The sequence below is a fragment of the Oncorhynchus clarkii genome, chromosome 28, assembly GCF_045791955.1.
Source record: "Oncorhynchus clarkii lewisi isolate Uvic-CL-2024 chromosome 28, UVic_Ocla_1.0, whole genome shotgun sequence".
Taxonomy (NCBI): Eukaryota; Metazoa; Chordata; class Actinopteri; order Salmoniformes; family Salmonidae; genus Oncorhynchus; species Oncorhynchus clarkii.
In genome coordinates, this window is record NC_092174.1 from 48,599,189 (window position 1) to 48,623,441 (window position 24,253).

The window sequence follows — 24,253 nt, forward strand, 5'->3', positions numbered from 1 at the left end:
GTCAACAGCAAAGAGGCAACTCCAGGACGCTGGCCTTCTAGGCAGAGTTGTGAAGAAAAAGCCATATCTCAGACTGGCCAATAAAAATAAAATATTTAGATGGGAAAAAGAATACAGACACTGGACAGAGGAACTCTGCCTAGAAGGCCAGCATCCCGGAGTCGCCTCTTCACTGTTGACGTTGAGACTCTCTGGTTTTGTGATGAAATGTGTGTATGCGTAGTTGAACTTATCCCGCCGCTGTGTGACTGTTGTCTTTATGTTGTCAAGGCCTTATTGTATATCACTGTGGCATTTAATGGGTTATAGAGCAAACAGCGTAATTATCACAACCTAGGTTGTGTTATGGATTTGTTTACTGGCTTGGCTTGGCTTCCTCAGTGATTTTACACCACTGCTGCATATAAAGTGTTGGTCCCATGTTTCATGAACTGAAATAAAAGATTCCAGAAATGTTCCATACGCACAAAAAGCTCAAATTGTGTGCAGAACTTTGTTTTACGTCCCTCTTAGTGAGCATTTCTCCTTTGCCAAGATAATCCATCCACCTGACAGGTGTGGCATATCAAGAAGCTGATTAAACAGCGTAAAAGGACATTCTAAAATGTGTACAGACGTCTCAAGTTTTGAGAGAGCGTGCAATTGGCATGCTGACAGCAGGAATGTCCACCAGAGCTGTTGCCAGAGAATTGAATGTTCATTTTTCTTCCATAAGCCGCCTCCAGCGTCGTTTTAGAGAATTTGGCAGTACGTCCAACTGGCCTCACAATGTAACCACGCCAGCCCAGGACCTCCACTTCCTGCTTCTTCACTTGCGGGATCGTCTGAGACCAGCCACCCAGACAGCTGATGAAACTGAGGAGTAGGTTTGAGTGCAACCGAAGAATTTCTGCACAAACTGTCAGAAACCATCTCAGGAAAACTCATCTGCGTGCTCGTCGTCCTCACCAGGGTCTTGAACTGACTGCAGTTTGGCATCGTACCCGACCATCTTCGATGGCCACTGGCACGCTGGAGAAGTGTGCTCTTCACAGACGAATCCCTGTTTCAACTGTACTGGGCAGAGTGTGTATGGTGTTGTGTGTGTGTGATCAGTTTGCTCATGTCAACGTTGTGAATAGAGTGCTCCATGGTGGCGGTGGGGTTATGGGCAGACATAAGCTACGAACTGAGAACACGGTTGCATTTCATCAATGGCAATTTGAATGCACAGAGATACTGTAACGAGATCCTGAGGTCCATCGCCGTGCCATTCATCCACCACCATCACCTCATGTTTCAGCATGATAATGTACAGCCCCATGTCGCAAGGATCTGGACACAATTCCTGGAAGCTGAAAATGTCCCAGTCCTTCCATAACCTGCATATTCACCAGACATGTGTTATATAAATAATCTAATATCAAGCATTACTAGCAGACCAAAGCTCTGGTTAAACCGGATGCCCTCAGATAACTCTGGGCCCAGTGTCCTCAGTCAAGTTTAGAGCCTACGTGCAATAACATGATTATCCGAAGGACACACAGCTGCCATCACGCAAATATACTCCCCTGTAACTACAAAGAACAGCCTGCAACACTAACGAGCTTAGAGTGCCAAACTATCTCACTGACATTGATCCTTGCATGCACTCCTGCAAAGACAGGAAACACCTGAGCCTAAAGCAGACACTGCCAGTCCCCCTATCTCACGCTTCCTTGACACACAAACATTTCATGAGCACGCACACTCACACTCCACCCCCCTCTACTGGTCGGGTGACGTGAGCAAAGGACTTTGCTGTGCACCAATGGGGCTCCTGCTCTGGCTAGAAGCAGGCCCGCCTCCAACTCTTCAGGACCAGTCAGAAGACCAACACGACGAGACTCCACCTACATTATTCTGTGTATACATTCTGCTGTAAACTCTGGCTAAGGACCCCTTTCTGGGCTGACTCCTTCTGAGCCAAAGGAATAGGGTCCGTGCACGTTAAACTGCAGGACAAGATATCTTTTGACTCAATAAACTGCCTTTTTGCTATACTTGATTACACTCTGTCCAGCGTCCATGATTTTTCTCACTCTCCTGTTTTACAACACCAACACATGTCACCCATTGAGCATGTTTGGGATGCTCTGGATCGACGTGTACGACAGCGTGTTCCAGTTCCCACCAATATCCAGCAACTTCACACAGCCATTGAAGAGGAATGGGACAACATTCCACGGGCCACAATCAACAGCCTGATTAACTCCATGTGAAGGAGATGTCGCGCTGCATGAGGCAAATGGTCACACCAGATACTGACTGGTTTTCTGATCCACACCCTACCTCTTTATTAAGGTATCTGTGACCAACAGATGCAGATCTGTATTCCCAGTCATGTGAAATCCATAGATTTAGTGTCTAATGAATAAATAAATAAATAAAATAAATTGCCTGATTAACTTATATGAACTGCAAATCTTTGAAATTGTTGCATGTTGCATTTATTATTTTTTTCAGTGTAGTTTATTGTCTAGATTCCAATGTTAGCTAGCTACCTGGATGACTGCTCTGTTGCTATTTTGTAGAAAGCCCTTGTTGAAACTAGCCAGATGGCCACTGCTAGATAACTACCTAGCAAGATGACTAGGAAACAATTTTATTCATTCTCTATAATCCCATACTGCCAGGCCATAGCCAAATGTTTAGCTAGGTACAGTCGTTAATGTTAGCATATTCGCTAGCTAGCTAAGGACACTGCACTAACTCAGCAGCTAACACAGGCAGCTGTGTCATGGAAACTAATCCATTGTGATTTAATTATAATGCCAAGACTAGCTACAGTGGTTAGCTAGCTTGGAGGAAGTATTTAGTGTTGTGTGCATTGCAGTGGTGCACTTAGCTGGCTACCATCCCATAGCCTACATTGCATATGAAGTGTGACTGTCTCATGTCATTTAACTGTGAATGTACAGAGAGAATTTCCTATGTTTTTTCCTTTTTGTTGTCACACCTGTTGACTCCCCCCACGTGGGGGTTTGTGCTCTCTGATTGTCTCAAAGTCAAGTTGTTGGCCACTGACGAGCATTGCGTTTCTACAAGTAGAAATTGCAGGTTCATCGCTACTGGGTCGGCATGCAGCAGCCACTGCTTGGAACAGCCTCTCACTGTGATCAGTACCCATCCTAGTCTATAGGCATTCATGCTTTAGCTTAAAAAAAAAGAGATATTTTTTTGTTGGTGTTAGAGGTTTTATGATGCTTGTACCTTAACCAAAGTAGATCATTTTAAGATGGTTCTACAATCAGTTATGGTCTCTATAAGCTTCAATATGAGCTACAATATGAGGTCCTAAACCAGTTATGGTCTCTATAAGCTTCAATATCAGGTCCTAAACAAGTTATGGTCTCTATAAGCTACAATATCAGGTCCTAAACCAGTTATGGTCTCTATAAGCTACAATATGAGGTCCTAAACCAGTTATGGTCTCTATAAGCTTCAATATCAGGTCCTAAACCAGTTATGGTCTCTATAAGCTTCAATATCAGGTCCTAAACCAGTTATGGTCTCTATAAGCTACAATATCAGGTCTTAAACCAGTTATGGTCTCTATAAGCTACAATATCAGGTCCTAAACCAGTTATGGTCTCTATAAGCTTCAATATCAGGTCCTAAACCAGTTATGGTCTCTATAAGCTACAATATCAGGTCCTAAACCAGTTATGGTCTCTAAAAGCTTCAATATCAGGTCCTAAACCAGTTATGGTCTCTATAAGCTACAATATCAGGTCCTAAACCAGTTATGGTCTCTATAAGCTTCAATATCAGGTCCTAAACCAGTTATGGTCTCTATAAGCTACAATATGAGGTCCTAAACCAGTTATGGTCTCTATAAGCTACAATATGAGGTCCTAAACCAGTTATGGTCTCTATAAGCTTCAATATCAGGTCCTAAACCTAGAATGAAAGTGCATCCTTGTAGCTGTGTGGGCTAATATAGTCAAAATATTTGCCTTGGGGTAAATTGAGCCAATGGCCATGGGTAAATTGAGCCAATGGTCATGGGGGAAGTTGAGCCAATGGCCATGGGGGAAGTTGAGCCAATGGCCATGGGGGAAGTTGAGCCAATGGCCATGGGGGAAGTTGAGCCAATGGCCATGGGGGAAGTTGAGCCAATGGCCATGGGGGAAGTTGAGCCAGTGGTCATGGGGGAAGTTGAGCCAATGGCCATGGGGGAAGTTGAGCCAATGGCCATGGGGGAAGTTGAGCCAGTGGTCATGGGGGAAGTTGAGCCAGTGGTCATGGGGGAAGTTGAACTAATGTAAGTGTTTTCTTCCCATGTGTCATGCAAGGCATTATCTCTGAGATATGAGGTAACAGGGTTCATTGAGTACAGAAATTTGTAGACAGCTTAAATTACCCTGTCCCGCGGCTCAACAACCCCATACCCGGGTTGTGCCAAGAGACAACTTTGTGGAAAAGCTATGATTTCGAAACTGTAATGTTTCCAGAGATACACAACATCCTGAAATATATGTAGAGATCTTTGTTAGAAATAATACTATATTTCCCTTGACAGAATGATGCTGAATGTAAAACAAATGGCTGAACTTACCCCAGTCTCCCCTACAGTATCTTTTAAAAGATCTCGCAAATTCTAAAGGTATTATATTTTATATACTTACAGAAAGATACAGTATGAACACAAAACAAGAAACGTGTGTTAAGTGTTATGTTTTTATTAATTTAAGCACCTCCCTTATCATTCTTTTAACTGTTGAATATATTCAGATCTAAACAGCTTTGTCCCAAAAGGTCCTACAGAACAAAGCAAAATGGCTTAGAAATGCAGTACTTCTGTTGTCACGGTAAAACCAACTGCACAACAGAACAAAATGTAAGGTACGGTGCTCATTTCAATCCCCCCCAAAATATTAAAAAGATGACAATTATTTCAACAACAAATAAAGCAAAGTTGTTCAATATAAAATTGAGAATGTAAGTGGAAGTTGTATTATCGCCTGCTGCACCAATAGCAGTCCTTGTTAGTATAGCTATCAGATGTTAACGTTTATGTTATTTGGTCAGTTTCTTTCTTCTCCAGTCTGTGTGCTCCTCTGAGGAGGGAGGAGAGAGATGATTCCCTCCTCAATTTCTATCAGTCTGTAGAGTAAACATTTTCAGTCATTTATTTGACATAGAAATAGTTAATAGATTTTGAATTGGGTTCAAAATGAACACCGTTAATTGCTCTGCTGTTGGTACACCCCCCTAGTCGTTCTTTCCCCAGCTAGGGAGTGCTGTTTTCTGGGGGACACCTCTGTATCAGCTCTTCCACCTCCACTACCTCCATCACCAAGTCACGGATGGACTGCACACTACCCAATGGAACCGCTTCCTCCTCTCCCTCCATCCCCACTGTGTTAGACTGTAGCCCCAGAGCCTCCACTACACCCCCCAGAGCCTCTCCTCTGTCCTCTGCCTCCTCTACACCCCCCAGAGCCTCTCCTCTGTCTCCTGCCTCCACTAAACCCCCCAGAGCCTCTCCTCTGTCCCCTGCCTCCACTACACCCCCCAGAGCCTCTCCTCTGTCCCCTGCCTCCACTACACCCCCCAGAGCCTCTCCTCTGTCCCCTGCCTCCACTACACCCCCCAGAGCCTCTCCTCTATCCCCTGCCTCCACTACACCCTCCCCAGGCCCAGTGAGTGTAGTAGTAGCACCCCCTCGTGATGTGACCAGGGTATTGCATGCAAGCAGGGCACCCTCGCTCTCAGTGACAGTAACTCTAGTGACGGAGGTAACTGCAGCTCTGTCCTCACTGCCTCCAGGCTGCATCTCTGATCCTGTGGGGTTAAGGTCAATCTGAGTCTGGGAGGCTGGTTTAGTGGGGTTATGGTCATTCTGAGTCTGGGAGGCTGGTTCAGTGGAGTTAGGGTCATTCTGAGTCGGGCAGGCTGGTTCAGTGTCTCTGGCTTGGGTAGATGAGCTAGTTTGGACTGTACCACTAGCTTTCATTTCTGGAGGGGTGTCAGAGTGGACCAAATCACTGTCTACAGTTTCTATATGGGCGTTGGATGGGGCTGTACCAATGTGATGTGCTTCTGCCTCCTTACAAAGATGTTCTTCCTCCTCTTCCTTCTCGTCCACAGTGAGAGGTACAGATGCCCCCTCCTTCACCCCTGCAGGAGTTTTCAGGTAGACTGCTCTGTCTGTGGCTTGTCTCTGTCTCTGATCAGTGGAGAGCACCATGGCCTCAGGAAGAATCATACTCACTGCTGACAGAGCCTCGACACACACCAACACACTGTCACTCACTGGGCTGTTTCTGGCTTTGTCTGTGTCTGGTTTGTCTTCAGTTCCTGGTGGTTGGGATGCTTTGGCTGTGTCTGTAACTTCCGGTGTCTGGGGAGCTGGTTCAGCCACAGGAAGAGGAGGCTGGGGGGAGGCGGCATAAGGTGTGATTGTGGCCAAAGGGGCGTCATGATTGACTAAGGAAGCATCAGGTTTGGTTGAGGCAGCACCAGAAGGGTAATCACTTTCAGCAGAGGACATTTCAGGTAGAGGTGAAGGGGTATCAGGTAGAGGGGAAGGGGTATCAGGTAGAGGTGAAGGGGTATCAGGCTCTGCTACAGAGACATCAGCAGTATAGGTAAGTATATGTGCTGGGGCTGGGAGTGAGAGTGGGGCTGGGTCTGGGTCTGGAGCCTCACTTTGTGGAGTTATGACAATGACAGGAGGAGTGAGGGCAGCCATATCTGGGACCACTGGGCCACCTTCCACCTCCAGCCTCCCAGCGCTAGAAGACAAGTTCTGCACCAGGGGAGAAGGTGCCCGCTCGGCCTGTCTGCTCAGCCCAGAGACAGCCATCTTGGCAGGGCTGGCGGGGGCGGAGAGGGGAGGGGTGCGACTGTCTGTCAGGCTGCTCTGGCTGGCACTCTGCAGGTCAGTACTGTCCACCATCAAGTTGTTCTTCCTCAGACTGGCAGCTTCTTTCACCACTGGAGAAAATGAGAGACCGAAAGGGAGGAGAAAGAATTTATTAAGTTCATACAGGAGAAGCATACAGTTCATACAATCAATTATGTCATACAGGGTATACAAGAGGGTAATGGTGCTATACAGGGTATACAAGAGGGTAATGGTGCTATACAGGAGGGTAATGGTGCTATACAGGGTATACAAGAGGGTGATGGTGTTATACAGGGCATACAAGAGGGTAATGGTGTTATATAGGAGGGTAATGGTGCCATACAGGGCATACAATAGGGTAATGGTGCTATACAGGAGGGTAATGGTGCTATACATGGTATACAAGAGGGTAATGGTGTTATACAGGGTATACAAGAGGGTAATGGTGCTATACAGGAGGGTAATTGGTGCTATACAGGGTATACAAGAGGGTAATGGTGTTATACAGGGCATACAAGAGGGTGATGGTGTTATACAGGGCATACAAGAGGGTAATGGTGTTATACAGGAGGGTAATGGTGATATACAGGGCATACAAGAGGGCTATGGTGCTATACAGGGCATACAATAGGGTAATGGTGTTATACAGGAGGGTAATGGTGATATACAGGGCATACAAGACGGCTATGGTGCTATACAGGGTATACAAGAGGGTAATGGTGCTATACAGGAGGGTAATGGTGCTATACAGGGTATACAAGAGGGTAATGGTGCTATACAGGGTATACAAGAGGGTAATGGTGCTATACAGGGTATACAATAGGGTAATGGTGCTATACAGGAGGGTAATGGTGCTATACAGGGTATACAAGAGGGTAATGGTGCTATACAGGAGGGTAATGGTGCTATACAGGATACACAAAAGGGTAATGGTGCTATACAGGAGGGTAATGGTGTCATGCAGGGTATACAAGAGGGTAATGATGTTATACAAGAGGGTAATGGTGCTATACAGGATACACAAAAGGGTAGTGGTGTCATGCAGGGTATACAAGAGGGTAATGGTGTCATGCAGGGTATACAGGAGGGTAAGGATGTTATACAGGAGGGTAATGGTGTCATGCAGGGTATACAAGAGGGTAATGGTGTCATGCAGGGTATACAAGAGGGTAATGGTGTCATGCAGGGTATACAAGAGGGTAATGGTGTCATGCAGGGTATACAGGAGGGTAATGGTGTCATGCAGGGTATACAAGAGGGTAATGGTGTCATGCAGGGTATACAGGAGGGTAATGGTGTCATGCAGGGTATACAAGAGGGTAATGGTGTCATGCAGGGTATACAAGAGGGTAATGGTGTCATGCAGGGTATACAAGAGGGTAATGGTGTCATGCAGGGTATACAGGAGGGTAATGGTGTCATGCAGGGTATACAAGAGGGTAATGGTGTCATGCAGGGTATACAGGAGGGTAATGGTGTCATGCAGGGTATACAAGATGGTAATGGTGTCATGCAGGGTATACAGGAGGGTAATGGTGTCATGCAGGGTATACAAGAGGGTAATTGTGCTATACAGGGTATACAAGAGGGTAATGGTGTTATGCAAGAGGGTAATGGTGTCATGCATAATGGTGTTATACACTTCTATTACTGCCAGTAGAAAAGACAAGGGATGGGTTTTTAGTAACTTATTTTAGAACATGTGAGACCAAAAGGGAACACAGTGAAATGTGTTCATTTTTAATGCAATGGATTGATAAGTGGTTGTCTCCTATACTTTAGTAGAATGGGTTGGGTTGATAAGTGGTTGTCTCCTATACTTTAGTAGAATGGGTTGGGTTGATAAGTAGTTGTCTCCTATACTTTAGTAGAATGGGTTGGGTTGATAAGTAGTTGTCTCCTATACTTTAGTAGAATGGGTTGGGTTGATAAGTAGTTGTCTCCTATACTTTAGTAGAATGGGTTGGGTTGATAAGTAGTTGTCTCCTATACTTTAGTAGAATGGGTTGTCTTGATAAGTAGTTGTCTCCTATACTTTAGTAGAATGGGTTGTCTTGATAAGTAGTTGTCTCCTATACTTTAGTAGAATGGGTTGGGTTGATAAAATGGTACAGGTATTCCCCAACTGGGGTACCCCCAGGTAGTCCCCAACTGGGGTACCCCCAGGTAGTCCCAAACTGGAGTACGCCAAATAAAAATGTGATTCACATAAAAAAATAACATTTATATTTTCCAATGGGGCTCTACATTTGGGTGAGGTTGTTTTCCTCTCGCCTGAGTAGCCTCGTTTCACTGCCAAAAATAAAATCAAACCATCTACCGTTCAGCGAAATAACAACGCAATGTCAAATACAGGTAACCTAGTCATCCAATCACATTAACCGTTACTCATCCAATCACATTAACCGTTACTCATCCAATCACATTAACCGTTACTCATCCAATCACATTAACCGTTACTCATCCAATCACATTAACCGTTACTCATCCAATCACATTAACCGATACTCATCCAATCACATTAACCGATACTCATCCAATCACATTAACCGTTACTCATCCAATCACATTAGCCGTTACTCTCTCACAGGAAACCTTCACTCTTGCGCAGACATTTAGAAAGGAAACATGACAGTTTGAAAAATAAGCCGCAGGAGTTCTTTGAGCGAGAATAAAGACGTCTTTCGAGTAGTAAGACATGTATGAAAGCAACAGAATCCATTAATAAGAAAGGTCTAGAAGCATCTTGTCACGGCCGTCATATGGAGGAGACCAAGGCGCAGCGTGGTATGCGTACATACTTCTTTAATGAAAGAACGAACACTGAACACTGAACAAACTATACAAAACAACAAAACGAACCGTGAAGCTAATATGGCTAGTGCAGACAGGCAACTAAACATAGAATAAGAACCCACAAACTACCCAAGGAATATGGCTACCTAAATATGGTCCCCAATCAGAGACAACGATAAACAGCTGCCTCTGATTTAGAACTAATCTAGGCAACCATAGACATATAAACACCTAGACTTACAAAAACCTCTAGACAATACAAAAACCCTAGACAAAACAAAAACCTCTAGACATACAAAAAAAACGAAACAATACAAAAAACCCTAGACATACAAAAAAAACGAAACAATACCAAAACTAAACAAACCACCCTCGTCACACCCTCGTCACACCTAACCAAAATAATAAAGAAAACTAAGATAACTAAGATTAGGCAGTGACACATCTTGTATGGTGAGCTACCGAGTGGCAAGGACAGGCAAGCTCCATACTATTGTGGAGGACTTCATTCTTCCTGCTGCAGTGGATATGGCTAGGACAATGCTGGGGGAAAAGGCTCAAAAAACTATACAGACAATGTCTTCATCAAACAACACTGTTTCTTGGGTACACTGCAGCATCCACCGAGAGTCTCTTGGGTACACTACAGCATCCACCAAGAGGCTCTTGGGTACACTACAGCATCCACCAAGAGGCTCTTGGGTACACTGCAGCATCCACCGAGAGTCTCTTGGGTACACTACAGCATCCACCGAGAGGCTCTTGGGTACACTGCAGCATCCACCGAGAGTCTCTTGGGTAGACTACAGCATCCACCGAGAGGCTCTTGGGTACACTGCAGCATCCACCGAGAGTCTCTTGGGTAGACTACAGCATCCACCGAGAGGCTCTTGGGTACACTGCAGCATCCACCGAGAGTCTCTTGGGTACACTACAGCATCCACCAAGAGGCTCTTGGGTACACTGCAGCATCCACCGAGAGTCTCTTGGGTACACTACAGCATCCACCGAGAGGCTCTTGGGTACACTGCAGCATCCACCGAGAGTCTCTTGGGTAGACTACAGCATCCACCGAGAGGCTCTTGGGTACACTGCAGCATCCACCGAGAGTCTCTTGGGTACACTACAGCATCCACCGAGAGGCTCTTGGGTACACTGCAGCATCCACCGAGAGTCTCTTGGGTACACTGCAGCATCCACCGAGAGGCTCTTAGGTCCACTGCAGCATCCACCGAGAGGCTCTTGGGTACACTGTAGCATCCACCGAGAGGCTCTTAGGTACACTGCAGCATCCACCGAGAGGCTCTTAGGTACACTGCAGCATCCACCGAGAGGCTCTTAGGTCCACTGCAGCATCCACCGAGAGGCTCTTGCTGCCAAGGGAATGCTTGACAGCTTGAAAGATGTTTTGGACACTACAGTGAAAATGGTTAACTTTGTTAAAGCAAGGCCCCTGAACTCTCGTGTATTTTATGTATTATGCAATGATATCGGCAGTGACCCTGTAACGCTTTTACAACAACCAGTGAGCTGGTTTTCAAGGGGCAAAGTATTGACACATTTTTTAAAATTAAGAGACGAGCTTAAAGTTTTCTTTGCTGACCATAATTTTCACTTGTCTGACCGCTTGCATGATGACGAGTTTCTCACACGACTGGCCTACTTGGGTGATGTTTTTTCTCTCACCTGATTGATCTGAATCTGGGATTACAGGGACTCTCCGCAACTATATTCAATGTGCTGGACAAAATTGAGGCTATGATTAAGAAGTTGGAACTCTTCTCTGTCTGCATTAACAAGGACAACACAGGTCTTTCCATCATTGAACTCAAGCCATAGGACAATGTCAAATGCGAAGCACCTGAGTGAGTTGGGTGTGCAATTACGCAGGTACTTTCCCGAAATGGATGACACAAACAACTGGATTCGTTATCCCTTTCATGCCCTGCCTCCAGTCCACTTACCCATATCTGAACAAGAGAGCCTCATCAAAATTGCTACAAGTAGTTCTGTGAAAATGTAATAGAATCAGAAGCCACTGCCAGATTTCTGGATAGGGCCGTGCTCAGAGTTTCTTGCCTTGGCAAATCGCGTTGTTAAGATGCCCTTTGCAACCACGTAACTATGTGAGAGTGGATTCTCGGCCCTCACTAGCATGGAAACTAAATACAGGCACAGACTGTGTGTGGAAAATGATTTAAGACTGAGACTCTCTCCAATACAACTCAACATTGCAGTGTTATGTGCATCCTTTCAAGCACACCCTTCACAATTGTTGATTAACAATTAAGGTTTGATATGTAAGATGGTTAAATAAAGAGCGAAATTATTGATTATTATAATTTGTGCCCTGGTCCTATAAGAGCTCTTTGTCACTTTCCACGAGCCGGGTTGTGATAAAAACTCACACTCATTCTTATGTTTAATAAATGCATCGTATAGTGTGTGTGTGGCAGGCTTACAATGATGGAAAAACACATGGCTGTATATATAAAGAGAATCCTGGTCCCTGGATGACAGACAGAAGCAGGTAAACTCACCTTTGTCCACCTCGATGGTCAGAATGTTCAGTAGAATATCTTCATAAACGTTTTCCACTTTGATGAAGTTGGTGTAATCCGCAAAGATGTACTGGTCTAACTTCTGCAGGTCCTGTAAAGTGTTGGTTTCACGGTTTATATTCTGATGAACTAACAGTACCTGCTCCAACGTTACTTTAATTTGATAGGGTGAGATGTGGATGGACTGAGACCATCAGCCCTGGGATATATCTAGCATATAATGACTGATATAAAGAGACAAAAGGTTACCAGAGTACATACCGGTTTGTGTGCCGGAGCCAGGTTCCTCCTGATAGCAGGAAGCGTGATGTCAACCAGAGCCTCCTGAAAGATCCTCTTCCTCACCGTGCTACTGTCATAGTCATATTGCTGCAGGGAACAACCACAGAACAAGAATGTTACCAGACTCTACACCCTGTTATAGACATATTGCTAAAGGAAAGATGCATCAATCAATCAATAAAACAATCAATCAATCCATCAACTAATCAATGAACCAATCAATCCATAAATCTAACCAACCAACCAGTCAACCAATTAATCACAACAAGACAACCACACAACAAGACAACCACATAACAAAACAACCACACAACAAGACAACCACACAAGACAACCACAACAAGACAACCACACAACAAGACAACCACACAACAAGACAACCACACAACAAGACAACCGCACAAGACAACCACAACAAGACAACAACACAACAAGACAACCACACAAGACAACAAGACAACCACAACAAGACAACCACACAACAAGACAACCACACAACAAGACAACCACACAAGACAACCACAACAAGACAACCACAACAAGACAACCACACAACAAGACAACCACACAACAAGACAACCGCACAAGATAACCACAACAAGACAACAACACAACCACACAAGACAACAAGACAACCACAACAAGACAACCACACGAGACAACCACACAACAAGACAACCACACAACAAGACAACCACAACAAGACAACATGACAACCACACAACAAGACAACCACACAACAAGACAACCACACAACAAGACAACCACACAAGACAACCACACAACAAGACAACCACAACAAGACAACCACAACAAGACAACAAGACAACCCCAACAAGTGTTAGACAGAATAACCAAGGCTGAGTTTCTCCTAGTCAACTATGAATTCACTGAAAGTAAGCTACAGAAGGTAGGGGAGTGTTGCATCGTACAGTCAGAAGGCAGGAGGTATGGAGCTACAATCAGAAGGCAGGAGGTATGGAGCTACAGTCAGAAGGCAGGAGGTATGGAGCTACAGTAGGTAGGGGAGTGTTGCATCGTACAGTCAGAAGGCAGGAGGTATGGAGCTACAATCAGAAGGCAGGAGGTATGGAGCTACAGTCAGAAGGCAGGAGGTATGGAGCTACAGTAGGTAGGGGAGTGTTGCATCGTACAGTCAGAAGGCAGGAGGTATGGAGCTACAATCAGAAGGCAGGAGGTATGGAGCTACAGTCAGAGGGCAGGAGGTATGGAGCTACAGACAGAAGGCAGGAGGTACGGAGCTACAGTTAGAAGGCAGGAGGTACGAAGCTACAGTCAAAAGGCAGGAGGTGTGAAGCTACAGACAGAAGGCAGGAGGTATGAAGCTCTGTCTGTTATCTCACCTTGAGGACTCTGAGCTTTGCTTTCTCCATGGCTGAGGTGAGTTTGGAAGGGTTGTCTTTCAGTGAGCTCTGGAGGAGCAATTTAAAGGTGTACACGGCATTCTCTATCAGCTACAACACAGAAACACACAACATTCTCCATCAGCTACAACAAGACGGAACCACACAGCATTCTCTATCAGCTACAACACAGAAACACACAGCATTCTCTATCAGCTACAACACAGAAACACACAGCATTCTCCATCAGCTACAACAAGATAGAGCCACGCAGCATACTCTATCAGCTACAACACAAAACCACACAGCATTCTCCATCAGTTACAACAAGACAGAACCACACAGCATTCTCTATCAGCTACAACACAGAACCACACAGCATTCTCTATCAGCTACAACACAGAACCACACAGCATTCTCTATCAGCTACAACACAGAACCACACAGCATTCTCTGTCAGCTACAACACAGAACCACACAGCATTCTCTATCAGCTACAACACAGAACCACACAGCATTCTCCATCAGTTACAAGACATAACCACACAGCATTCTCTATCAGCTACAACACAGAACCACACAGCATTCTCTATCAGCTACAACACAGAACCACCCAGCATTCTCTATCAGCTACAACACAGAACCACACAGCATTCTCTGTCAGCTACAACACAGAACCACACAGCATTCTCTATCAGCTACAACACAGAACCACACAGTATTCTCTGTCAGCTACAACACAGAACCACACAGCATTCTCTATCAGCTACAACACAGAACCACACAGTATTCTCCTTCAGCTACAAGACAGAACCACACAGCATTCTCCATCAGCTACAACAAGACAGAACCACACAGCATTCTCTATCAGCTACAACACAGAACCACCCAGCATTCTCTATCAGCTACAACACAGAACCACACAGCATTCTCTGTCAGCTACAACACAGAACCACACAGCATTCTCTATCAGCTACAACACAGAACCACACAGCATTCTCCATCAGTTACAAGACATAACCACACAGCATTCTCTATCAGCTACAACACAGAACCACACAGCATTCTCTATCAGCTACAACACAGAACCACCCAGCATTCTCTATCAGCTACAACACAGAACCACACAGCATTCTCTGTCAGCTACAACACAGAACCACACAGCATTCTCCATCAGCTACAACACAGAACCACACAGTATTCTCTGTCAGCTACAACACAGAACCACACAGCATTCTCTATCAGCTACAACACAGAACCACACAGCATTCTCTATCAGCTACAACACAGAACCACACAGTATTCTCCTTCAGCTACAAGACAGAACCACACAGCATTCTCCATCAGCTACAACAAGACAGAACCACACAGCATTCTCTATCAGCTTCAACACAGAACCACACAGCATTCTCTATCAGCTACAACACAGAACCACACAGCATTCTCTGTCAGCTACAACACAGAACCACACAGCATTCTCTATCAGCTACAAGACAGAACCACACAGTATTCTCCTTCAGCTACAAGACAGAACCACACAGCATTCTCTGTCAGCTACAACACAGAACCACACAGCATTCTCTATCAGCTACAACACAGAACCACACAGCATTCTCTATCAGCTACAACACAGAACCACACAGCATTCTCTGTCAGCTACAACACAGAACCACACAGCATACTCTATCAGCTACAGCACAGAACCACACAGTATTCTCCTTCAGCTACAAGACAGAACCACACAGCATTCTCCATCAGCTACAACAAGACAGAGAATGCTGTGTGGTTCTGTGTTGTAGCTGATAGAGAATGCTGTGTGGTTCTATCAGCTACAACACAGAACCACACAGCATTCTCTATCAGCTACAACACAGAACCACACAGCATTCTCCATCAGTTACAACAACACAGAACCACACAGCATTCTCTGTCAGCTACAACACAGAACCACACAGCATTCTCCATCAGTTTCAACAAGACAGAACCACACAGTATTCTCCTTCAGCTACAAGACAGAAACACACAGCATTCTCCATCAGCTACAACAAGACATAACCACACAGCATTCTCCATCAGCTACAACAAGACATAACCACACAGCATTCTCTATCAGCTACAACAAGACAGAAACACATAGAATAACATCTCATCCAAATCTGAGATGTGAGGAAATGGTATGTTGTAGAATATACAGAAAAGAGATTAACGACAGAGTTAGTTTTTTGTTGAGTCTAGGTCTACTTTTGACATGTCCTACAGTATATGTCTAACCTGTTGCATGTCTATCTGCGTGCAGTGGATCAGACGAACTGAGTTGGAGAACTTGAAGCGATGCCTGAGTTCCTGAAGCTGTTCTGTCAGGACCTCCACTTTCTGGTAACACTCTTCCAGACTTGCCTGACACATCTGACCCAGTGCCTGGGGAGAGAGAAAGAGAGAGAGAGGCAACACACGCTATAACACACATACTATTAGACATTAGCGTGATTCACCTCAAGCAATAAGATTATGTGTTGTTCACGCTTCAGTTGTTCACTCTTATGCGAGGGAACTTGACCATCTTTTGCTCCACCAACACCTTCTTACCTGGTTTAACCCCTCCTGCCCCGCTCCCTCGGGGAAGCCCAGACAGAGAGTGTTTATCTCCCCCTCCAGGAGAAGCCGGACCCCCTGGAAGCCCCCCGTCACCGGAGACATCAGCTCTTCCAAGATGGACGCCAGGTACGGAGACACGTTCTCACTGCAGAACTTTGCTGCTGGATCACTGACGGAGGCTGTGGGGACCGAGATGGAACAACAGTTTAGATATAGTAATCCCATGTCTGCTCATCCCAACTACTGTCCCAATAACTGTTGCTTTTTTATTCATTCAGGTCCCACAATATCCTGCCTCGGATCCTAAGGTGTTAGTTCTTTGTTACTGAGGTTACTCCTTTACACCACAATGCATTCTCGAACCGTGTTTGACGCCAGGCTACCACATCTGTAGATCCCCATCATGGTATTGTACCTTGTAGCTTGGCCTGCAGGAAGGTTCTAGAACTGGCTATCTGGTCCATATCAGAGCGAAGCAGAGCTTCATGAGACCTGGCTGTCTCTTTACACTCCTCCTTCAGTCCCTTCAGACCCTCCCTCAGCTGATCCTGGACCAGGTGGTACGCGGCTTCCAACGTCTGGGGGGACAACAGAACACAGCTGAGTACAGAATGTATAGACCCTCTGTTAGCTGATCCAGGACCAGGTTATAGACTGCCTCCAACATCTGAACATCAGGGGGCAGTATAGAGCAGAGATCACTACAGGACGACAGAACACAGCTAAGTACAGAATGCATAGACCCTCTGTTAACTGATCCAGGACCAGGTTATAGACTGCCGCCATCGTCTGAACATCAGGGGGCAGTATAGAGCAGAGATCACTACAGGACGACAGAACACAGCTGAGTACAGAATGCATAGACCCTCTGTTAACTGATCCAGGACCAGGTTATAGACTGCCTCCAACGTATGGGGGGACAACAGAACATAGCTGAGTACAGAATGTATAGACCTTCTGTTAGCTGATCCAGGACCAGGTTATAGACTGAACATCAGGGGGCAGTATAGAGCAGAGATCCCTACAGGACGACAGAACTCAGAGCTATAACATTACCGTAGGACTTTCTGAATAAAGGATCTGAGACGTTCATTCACTCACGGTGAACCAGACTCTCTTCCTCCCTGCTTTCTTTCCCTTTAGTCTGGCCAGCAGTTCTGTCTGTAGAGAGGGTTGTAGCTCCTCCAAAACCAGATTGGCGAGGACCTGGAAAACAGAAAGACAAAATGAGTTACATCATACCGTATCCGTACATCATATCAATCTTTTATTTAATTTTTTTTATTTTATTTCACCTTTATTTAACCAGGTAGGCTAGTTGAGAACAAGTTCTCATTTACAACTGCGACCTGGCCAAGAATAAAGCAAAGCAGTTCGACACAAACAACACAGAGTTACACATGGAATAAACAACAACACAGAGTTACACATGGAGTAAACAACAACACAGAGTTACACATGGAATAAACAAACATGCAGTCAATAGAAAATATAAATATATACATATATAGTGTGAGCAAATGAGGTAGGATAAGGGATTTAAGGCAGTACATAGGGGCTAAGTCAATACAACATAGCAAGTAAAACACTGGAATGGTAGATGTGCAGTAGATGAATGTGCAAAGTAGAAATACTGGGGTGCAAAGGAGCCAAATAAACAAATAAATAAATAAGAACCTGATTGAACATCTCTGGAGAAACGTGAAAATAGAAACGTGAAAATAGCTGTGCAGCGACGGTCCCCATCCAACCCGACAGAGGATGAGAGGATCTGCAGAGAGGAATGGGAGAAACTCCCCAAATACAGGTGCGCCAAGCTTGTAGCGTCGTACCCAAGAAGACTTGAGGCTGTAATCACTGCTAAAGATGCTTCAACAAAGTACTGAGTAAAGGGTCTGAATACTATTTTAAATGTGATATTTAAGTTTTTTATTTGTTATTTTATTTTTAAATTCAGAATAAGGCTGTAACGTAACAAAATGTGGAAAGAGTCAAGGGGTCTGAATACTTTCCGACTGCAATGTAATTGGAACAGGAAGTGTAAACTCTAATATAGCCTATTAGCTAGAAAGATAAGGGCAAACATATTTTCCACATTGGTAGCCTGTTTGTGGGTGCCTTTTCAAAACCTACGTCAGATACCCCGGTGAGTGTAAGTGGGTCAATATCAGGAGTTGAGAAATACATTTGTCATTATTATATTTGAGTCATTTAGCACTTTAGCACTAGCATTTAACACTCGTATCCAGAGCGACATACAATCAGTGAAATTACAAATCATGATGAATAAGAGGTCCAGCTTTAAACCACGTACAGCTTATAAAGGCTTCACGAAGCTACACAGGTGCACAAATCATTTATAACCGTATGTCATGCTTTATAAAGGGTTCATAGATGTGGCATAACATATGTGACATTATGCACCAATGTTAAATGTGACATAAGCCACTTGGTCAAATATGACATAAACAATAAACTTCCATTTTTGAGTGTAAGGTTGGTTGGTGCTATCCCAATTTAGAATGTGTAAGTGTGAACACTTGCTTAGCACCAGGCTAAAATCCCCCTTAGCTCAGGAGGCTCTCAGCCCTGTGCTCAGGTGGCTCTTAGCCCTGTGCTCAGGAGGCTCTTAGCCCTGTGCTAAGGAGGCTCTTAGCCCTGTGCTCAGGTGTGAACGTGCCTTTCTGAGTATTTCTGGTGCAGCACAGACCTTATCCAGATGGTGTGACAAAGGAATTTCTTAAAAGACCTACTAACTTTCTTTGTTGTTACATTCAAGGTTGGAACCAACATGCAGTACCTCTAGCAGGAAGAGACAAGAACCATCCATCCGCCAGCTCAGAGACCAGCTACACTATTCACAGCCCTGTGTAATGTTCTACATAAGAGAGGTAAGGGACCAGCTACACTATTCACAGCCCTGTGTAATGTTCTATATAAGAGAGGTAAGGGACCAGCTACACTATTCACAGCCCTGTGTAATGTTCTATATAAGAGAGGTAAGGGACCAGCTACACTATTCACAGCCCTGTGTAATGTTCTATATAAGAGAGGTAAGGGACCAGCTACACTATTCACAGCCCTGTGTAATGTTCTATATAAGAGAGGTAAGAGACCAGCTACACTATTCACAGCCCTGTGTAATGTTCTATGTTCAGCTCATTCTTCAGCACATGTTTATATCATATTCAACATGATGGGTTATGTCACATTTGACATAGGTGGTTATGTCACACAGTTATGCCACATTTATGAACCATTTATAAAGCATGACATACGGTTATGAACTCAGCAAAAAAAGAAACGTCCCCTTTTCAGGACCCTGTCTTTCAAAGATAATTCATAAAAATCCAAATAACTTCACAGATCTTCATTGTAAAGGGTTTAAACACTGTTTCCCCATGCTTGTTCAATGGACCATAAACAATTAATGAACATGCACCTGTGGAACGGTCATTAAGACACTAACAGCTTACAGACGGTAGGCAATTAAGGTCACAGTTATGAAAACGTAGGACACTAAAGAGGCCTTTCTACTGACTCTGAAAAACACCAAAAGAAAGATGCCCAGGGTCCCTGCTCATCTGCGTGAATGTGCCTTAGGCATGCTGCATGGAGGCATGAGGACTACAGATGTGGCCAGGGCAATAAATTGCAATGTCCGTACTGTGAGACGCTTAAGACAGCGCTACAGGGAGACAGGACGGACAGCTGATCATCCTCGCAGTGGTAGCACTTGTAACAACACCTGCACAGTATCGGTACATCTGAACATCACACCTGCGGGACAGGTACAGGATGGCAACAACAACTGCCCGAGTTACACCAGGAATGCACAATCCCTCCATCAATGTTCAGACTGTCCACAATACACTGAGAGAGGCTGGACTGAGGGCTTGTTGGCCTGTTGTAAGGCAGATCCTCACCAGACATCACCGGCAACAACGTCGGGCACAAACCCACCGTCGCTGGACCAGACAGGACTGGCAAAAAGTGCTCTTCACTAACGAGTCACGGTTTTGTCTCACCAGGGGTGATGGTCGGATTCGCATTTATCGTCGAAGGAATGAGCGTTACACCGAGGCCTGTACTCTGGAGCGGGATCGATTTGGAGGTAGAGGGTCCGTCATGGTCTGGGACGGTGTGTCACAGCATCATCATCTGAGCTCGTTGTCATTGCAGGCAATCTCAAAGCTGTGCGTTACAGGGAAGACATCCTCCTCCATCATGTGGTACCCTTCCTGCAGGCTCTTCCTGACATGACCCTCCAACATGACAATGCCACCAGCCATACTGCTCCTTCTGTGCGTGATTTCCTGCAAGACAGGAATGTCAGTGTTCTGCCATGGCCAGCGAAGAGCCCGAATCTCAATCCCATTGAGCACGTTTGGGACCTGTTGGATCGGAGGGTGAGGACTGGGGCCATTCCCCCCCGAAATGTCCGGGAACTTGCAGGTGCCTTGGTGGAAGAGTGGGGTAACATCTCACAGCAAGAACTGACACATCTGGTGCAGTCCATTAGGAGGAGATGCACTGCAGTACTTAATGCAGCTGGTGGCCACACCAGATACTGACTGTTACTTTTGATTTTGACCCCCCTTTGTTCAGGGACACATTATTCCATTTATGTTAGTCACATGTCTGTGGAACTTGTTCAGTTTATGTCTCAGTTGTTGAATCTTGTTATGTTCATACAAATATTTACACATGTTAAGTTTGCTGAAAATAAACGCAGTTGACAGTGAGAGGACGGTTCTTTTTTTGCTGCATTTAGATACTTTGTAACACATTTTAGTGCTTATGAAGGCTTTATGAAGGCTTTATGAAGGCTTTATGAAGGCTTTATGAAGCTGAACGTCACATAAAGCGTAGCCGAAATAAGACATTCTCCTCCTTTCTACTGTAGGTATGTAATTACCTTTTTGCAAAACCACACCCATCATGATCATATTTCCCATCATGCTCTATTGCAGTTAGTTTGTTTGAATTGTTTGTTTTAGTATCTGTGTTTTTGCACATACATTTTTTTATTTAAATGCTAATTAATTACTTAAAAATCACCCAGTGTGATTTTCTGGATTTTTGTTTTTGATTCCGTCTCTCACAGTTGAAGTGTACCTATGATAAAAATTACAGACCTCTACATGCTTTGTAAGTGGGAAAACCTGCAAATTCGACAGTGTATCAAATACTTGTTCTCCCCACTGTATATTGATTGATTAATTGATAAATTAATTTATTTTATGCTATACAAAGATAAGTAACATACATTTTTCTAAACTAATCTGTTAGTTGGATTTATTGAACCCGTTATTGAAGTAGTTGTTCCAGTTTATATGGTTTAGGGAGCGTGATTGACTAGTCTATTTAACCCTGGCAGCCATTCTCAATGCAGACTGTGGGAATCCACTCTGGCTGGATTCCAATAGGAAAACAACGTCACTTAGCAAGCCTGCATAAATAATGTGACTTGATGATGGTTTTACGCCTGACCGGCATATGCTTGTACGCTGGTGACCAGTTTGTTTGTCACTAGTGTCCAAAACAAAAACACAACGAACACCACCAAAAACATAATGAAGGCTGGTCACCACCAAAAACATAACAAAGTCTGGTCACCACCAAAAATACAGTGAAGGCTGGTCACCACGTTAAATACAGTGAAGGCTGGTCACCACCAAAAACACAGTGAAGGCTGGTCACCACCAAAAATACAGTGAAGGCTGGTCACCACGTTAAATACAGTGAAGGCTGGTCACCACCAAAAACACAGTGAAGGCGGTCACCACCAAAAATACAGTGAAGGCTGGTCACCACGTTAAATACAGTGAAGGCTGGTCACCACCAAAAACACAGTGAAGGCTGGTCACCACCAAAAATACAGTGAAGGCTGGTCACCACGTTAAATACAGTGAAGGCTGGTCACCACCAAAAACACAGTGAAGGCTGGTCACCACCAAAAATACAGTGAAGGCTGGTCACCACCAAAAACATAACGAAGGCTGGTCACCACCAAAAACACAGTGAAGGCTGGTCACCACAAAAAATACAGTGAAGGCTGGTCACCACGTTAAATACAGTGAAGGCTGGTCACCACCAAAAACACAGTGAAGGCTGGTCACCACCAAAAATACAGTGAAGGCTGGTCACCACGTTAAATACAGTGAAGGCCGGCCACCACTAAAAACATAACGAAGGCTGGTCACCACCAAAAACACAGTGAAGGCTGGTCACCACAAAAACACAGTGAAGGCTGGTCACCACCAAAAACATAACGAAGGCTGGTCACCACCAAAAACACAGTGAAGGCTGGTCACCACAAAAACACAGTGAAGGCTGGTCACCACCAAAAACATAACGAAGGCTGGTCACCACCAAAAACATAGTGAAGTCTGGTCACCACAAAAATACAGTGAAAGCTGGTCACCACCAAAAACATAACGAAGGCTCATCACCACCAAAAATACAGTGAAGACTGGTCACCACCAAAAACACAGTGAAGGCTGGTCACCACCAAAAATACAGTGAAGGCTGGTCACCACCAAAAATACAGTGAAGGCTGGTCACCACCAAAAATACAGTGAAGGAATGTAACCACCAAAAATACAGTGAAGACTGGTCACCACTAAAAACATAACGAAGGCTGGTCACCACTAAAAACATAACGAAGGCTGGTCACCACTAAAAACATAATGAAGGCTGGTCACCACTAAAAATACAGTGAAGACTGGTCACCACTAAAAATACAGTGAAGACTGGTCACCACTAAAAACATAACGAAGGCTGGTCACCACTAAAAACATAACGAAGGCTGGTCACCACTAAAAACATAACGAAGGCTGGTCACCACTAAAAACATAACGAAGGCTGGTCACCACTAAAAACATAACGAAGGCTGGTCACCACTAAAAACATAACGAAGGCTGGTCACCACTAAAAACATAACGAAGACTGGTCACCACTAAAAACCTAACGAAGGCTGGTCACCACTAAAAACATAACGAAGGCTGGTCACCACTAAAAACATAACGAAGGCTGGTCACCACTAAAAACATAACGAAGGCTGGTCACCACTAAAAATACAGTGAAGACTGGTCACCACTAAAAACATAACGAAGACTGGTCACCACTAAAAACATAACGAAGGCTAGTCACCACTAAAAACATAACGAAGGCTGGTCACCACTAAAAACATAACAAAGGCTGGTCACCACTAAAAACCTAACGAAGACTGGTCACCACTAAAAACATAACGAAGGCTGGTCACCACTAAAAATACAGTGAAGACTGGTCACCACTAAAAACCTAACGAAGGCTGGTCACCACTAAAAACATAACGAAGACTGGTCACCACTAAAAACATAACGAAGGCTGATCACCACTAAAAACCTAACGAAGGCTGGTCACCACTAAAAACCTAACGAAGGCTGGTCACCACTAAAAACACAATGGTGTAACGTAACGTAACGTAACGTAACGTACTTAAGGAAAAGTACTTTGGGGTATATGTAGTTACTAATTATATTTTTGACAAATGTTACTTTTTCTTCATTTACATTCCTAAAGAAATTAATGTATGTTTTACTCCATACATTTTCCCTGGCACCCAAAAGTACTCGTTACATTTTGAATGCTGAGCAGGACAGGAAAATGGTCCAATTCACACACTTATGAAGAGAACATCCCTGGTCATCCCTACTGCCTCTGATCTGGTGGACTCACTAAACAGAGAACATCCCTGGTCATCCCTACTGCCTCTGATCTGGTGGACTCACTAAACA

General features: G+C 44.5%; 1 protein-coding gene across 1 annotated transcript in view; it reads right to left on the reverse strand.

Moving 5' to 3' along the window:
- Positions 1 to 4,687: 4,687 nt before the first annotated feature.
- Positions 4,688 to 24,253, reverse strand: part of LOC139387116 (protein Niban 1-like) — a 77,399-nt gene continuing 57,833 nt past the window's right edge. The window contains exons 7-14 of the mRNA XM_071133134.1: positions 17,574 to 17,678; positions 16,888 to 17,050; positions 16,464 to 16,651; positions 16,149 to 16,295; positions 13,878 to 13,988; positions 12,493 to 12,600; positions 12,211 to 12,322; positions 4,688 to 6,963 (exon numbers count right to left, since the gene is read on the reverse strand). Coding sequence (XP_070989235.1) covers positions 5,255 to 6,963; positions 12,211 to 12,322; positions 12,493 to 12,600; positions 13,878 to 13,988; positions 16,149 to 16,295; positions 16,464 to 16,651; positions 16,888 to 17,050; positions 17,574 to 17,678 — 2,643 coding nt within the window. The 3' untranslated portion in view covers positions 4,688 to 5,254. The remainder of the gene's footprint in view (positions 6,964 to 12,210; positions 12,323 to 12,492; positions 12,601 to 13,877; positions 13,989 to 16,148; positions 16,296 to 16,463; positions 16,652 to 16,887; positions 17,051 to 17,573; positions 17,679 to 24,253) is intronic.